At 52.9% G+C, this 2,983-nt stretch overlaps 2 protein-coding genes across 2 annotated transcripts in view; one reads left to right on the plus strand and one right to left on the minus strand.

Annotated features, from left to right (window-relative positions):
• Positions 1-2,007, minus strand: part of PPTG_01513 (hypothetical protein) — a gene marked incomplete at its 3' end in the record, with an annotated part of 3,232 nt that extends 1,225 nt beyond the window's left edge. The window contains exon 1 of the mRNA XM_008894838.1: positions 7-2,007. Within this exon, the coding sequence (XP_008893086.1) occupies positions 7-1,593 (1,587 nt within the window). The 5' untranslated portion in view covers positions 1,594-2,007. The remainder of the gene's footprint in view (positions 1-6) is intronic.
• A 659-nt stretch (positions 2,008-2,666) lies between these two features.
• Positions 2,667-2,974, plus strand: PPTG_21070 (hypothetical protein; the record flags this gene model as incomplete). The annotated part of the gene is made up of 2 exons (XM_008895523.1): positions 2,667-2,853; positions 2,964-2,974. The coding sequence occupies 2 exons, from the start codon at positions 2,667-2,669 to the stop codon at positions 2,972-2,974; spliced, it is 198 nt and encodes a 65-aa protein (XP_008893771.1).
• Positions 2,975-2,983: the final 9 nt, after the last annotated feature.

The raw sequence follows: 2,983 nt of genomic DNA on the forward strand, positions 1-2,983 counted from the left end.
AGCAACCATGAGGATCACGACCATCCACATGCCCTTGCGCTTGCTCACGCCTCCTTGGCGACGTAGCGCTTGCGTGCTATCCCTCTGGTTCGGCAGTAGCGGCAAAAATATCAGCGACACCAATTTCATACCGTAGCAGAGCCAGATCGTGTAGGTCACATCGCGGCGCGTCTCGTACGTATCGGCCAGGATATCGTCCTTCCAGACGTGGAAGCGAGCGTTGATGATCTTGGCAGTCGTGCGGCCGAACGGGGCAGCAACGTGGTTTGTGGTCGTCAACAATCCGTATAACGCGCCTTCGGTTCCCTGTTCAATGAGCTCGACAACGATATAGTTGCTCACAATGAAGCGGACAGCATGTGGAACCTCTCCGATAACGGGGACACCGAGCCAGAACCACTGGCTGCGAATGATGTCCCATGTCACTAGCATCGTCATCATACAGTCCGTGACAACACCGAATATGACCGTAGCGGCGATAGCAACGTGCCAGTTCCAGCGTAGACCGCGCTGAGCCATGATAGCCAATGTTCCAGCGTACGTCAATGTCCCTACGATGGCCATAATGCTAGCGTTAAACGGTGTGGCGTGGACCCAGTACAGCTTGATGTTACTCGAAGACACGATGTTAAAGTTGTTGAAGACTCCCGAGAAGAACTTATATGCTGCCACTTGGTATACTGCTCGCTTCTGTAGCACCTTCCAGAATTGAGCCATGTATGCTTTGAATTTAGGTGGCTCTACTTCGTTCTCGTGCACAAGGAACCAGGCAGCAGGTCCGAGCGGTAAGCATAAGCAGCCCATGAAGAACATTAGCTGCGGAAATGTGAGCGAGAAGTCGAAGGAGCCGCCATATTCGACGCCATTAAACGCTACTGCAACGACGAGGGCTCCCAATGCGCTGAATCCCATACGAAGACTGTGGATCCACGACTGTAGATGTCCACGGCTGTCGGTTGGCTCACGCTGGGAGTACTCGATAGTTACGGCATCTGCGGGAACCTCGACTAGCAAATATCCGAAGGCGGCCATCATCATGGGGATCACGTATTTTCCTGCTGCGTCAGGCGCGTCAGGGTTAATACTCTTGCGTTGAGCTTCCGTCCATTCGTCAGGGCTGGAGAAATGCATGCTTGGGTCTCCGTAGTATGGTTCAGCCTCGGGGAAACCCGCCATCATGAATAACATGCAGCAGCACAGCAGCCATCCTATCAGCATGTATGGTCGTCGACGGAAGCCACCGATCGGGAAGCAATCGCTCAGAACTCCAAGAAACACCTTGTATGACCACGGTAGTTGCACCAACAACGTTGCGGACACAACGATGGTTCCTTCAGCGTTGAGATATCCTTGCAGGACAGGGTAGATCACGGCTGGTAGTACTCCGTTGACGAAGCCAATACCTGCGTACTGCATTAGCAGCGCTAAGATCTCGGGGGACAACAATTCAGGTGGTGGTCCTTCTCTGAGTGCGCCATCCTCTAAGTCGCTGCTGCAAGCCTGAGCCTTCGGCACCGCGCCGTATTCCACCGGTACGATCCCTTCGCCCGCTTCGCCGGACAAGAGAGCGTTGCGTTCCTCACGCACGCCCATTCTTGATGCAAATCAATGAATGGAGAGGAGGGCGTCTTTAAAGAATGGCTCTTCTAATCTACCGTAGTGGCGGCGTGGTGAGCTTACTGTTAATTCAATGACTTTCTCCGCAACAATTCCTCGCGCGGAAGTGCTCCTGTCAAGAACACAACCAGCCGGTCTCGGAGACATGAAGCGTGTGCTAGCGGCGTGCTTTCATCTCCAATAGGGCTTCGTGTCCAATGGATTCATGAACTGCCGCCAGACGATGGTTCTCTCGTCACGGCTCGCGATGTCTGACAACGTCGACCTGCAGACGACAGTGCAGTGCAGCAACGGCTGCTGCAATGTGCAGCCGCCTGCAACCACCCAAGCGCTTTTACTGTGGCAAATTTGGCGCCCCTTTGTTCTCCCTCTTTCATGATTTCGACAACACTAAAACCTCTATATTTAGGTTATACAGAGATTGCGAACAATTATACTGCCGTACTTAGTAGCGTTTTGGCTATTATAGATTTCAATAAGTGATATTACTAGTCGTTTATGAAACTAAGAATATGTGAAGAGGGAGGAGTTGTTCGATTAATCCGTTTTGAAGGAATCAATTGGCGATCTTGAGCTGTGCTACAGTCCCAGAGACCATGCAAAGTGGCAGCGAAAGGATCCCTAGCCGGATCGCCGATCGGCGGGACCATCTCGTCGCTGTTGTGGCTGGGGCAACCTAGTACAGTAGATTACTTACGGCGTTACGCTGTGTGACTCCCAACTCGCAGACAACAAAATGATGAACTTTACACTTGGCAAGCGATGCTCTCTCTGGTTGCACAGTCACTCATGTGTTCTTCCCGCTCTTCGACCTGGCTACGCTATGGGTTTAGTTCCTGTTGTGCTGCTCCGCACAATCAATGGACACCCCTTGTTCGAATTGATACTGCCTGCACGATGGCAGAACAACCGCCGTCGGAGATCCGTGCATGGTCGGTTGGATCACCAAGCCAGTCGTGACTGCACCACCAGCCATTTGGCGAGCTCATAATTGAATTTATCGTCTCCGACAAACACCCTCCCCGCCTCAGCTCTCTGGGAACACCAGGATGGCCGACGTGAGCAAACACTCCATCGGCATGGAGCGGCTAAGCGCCATCTCCAGTATCCACCGAAATCCGGATGATCCATCGTATGCCAACCACAACACCCCCGCGAAGCCATTCAAGCCAGACATGGAGAACAGAGCGTTGCGTGAGGGTCCGCCAGACATGGAGAACGGAGCCTTGCGTGAGGGTAAACCGCTTGAACTACTGTCGGTCGAATGTATCGGACTGCTGGCTCAATACGCAGGTGTCGGTTTCCTCGCGGGTATCATCCCTGGCGTCATTTACCCCGTTCTTCAGGGATACCTTAACGCTGAAGG

This window comes from Phytophthora parasitica (assembly GCF_000247585.1).
Source record: "Phytophthora parasitica INRA-310 unplaced genomic scaffold supercont2.3, whole genome shotgun sequence".
Lineage (NCBI taxonomy): Eukaryota > Oomycota > Peronosporomycetes > Peronosporales > Peronosporaceae > Phytophthora > Phytophthora nicotianae.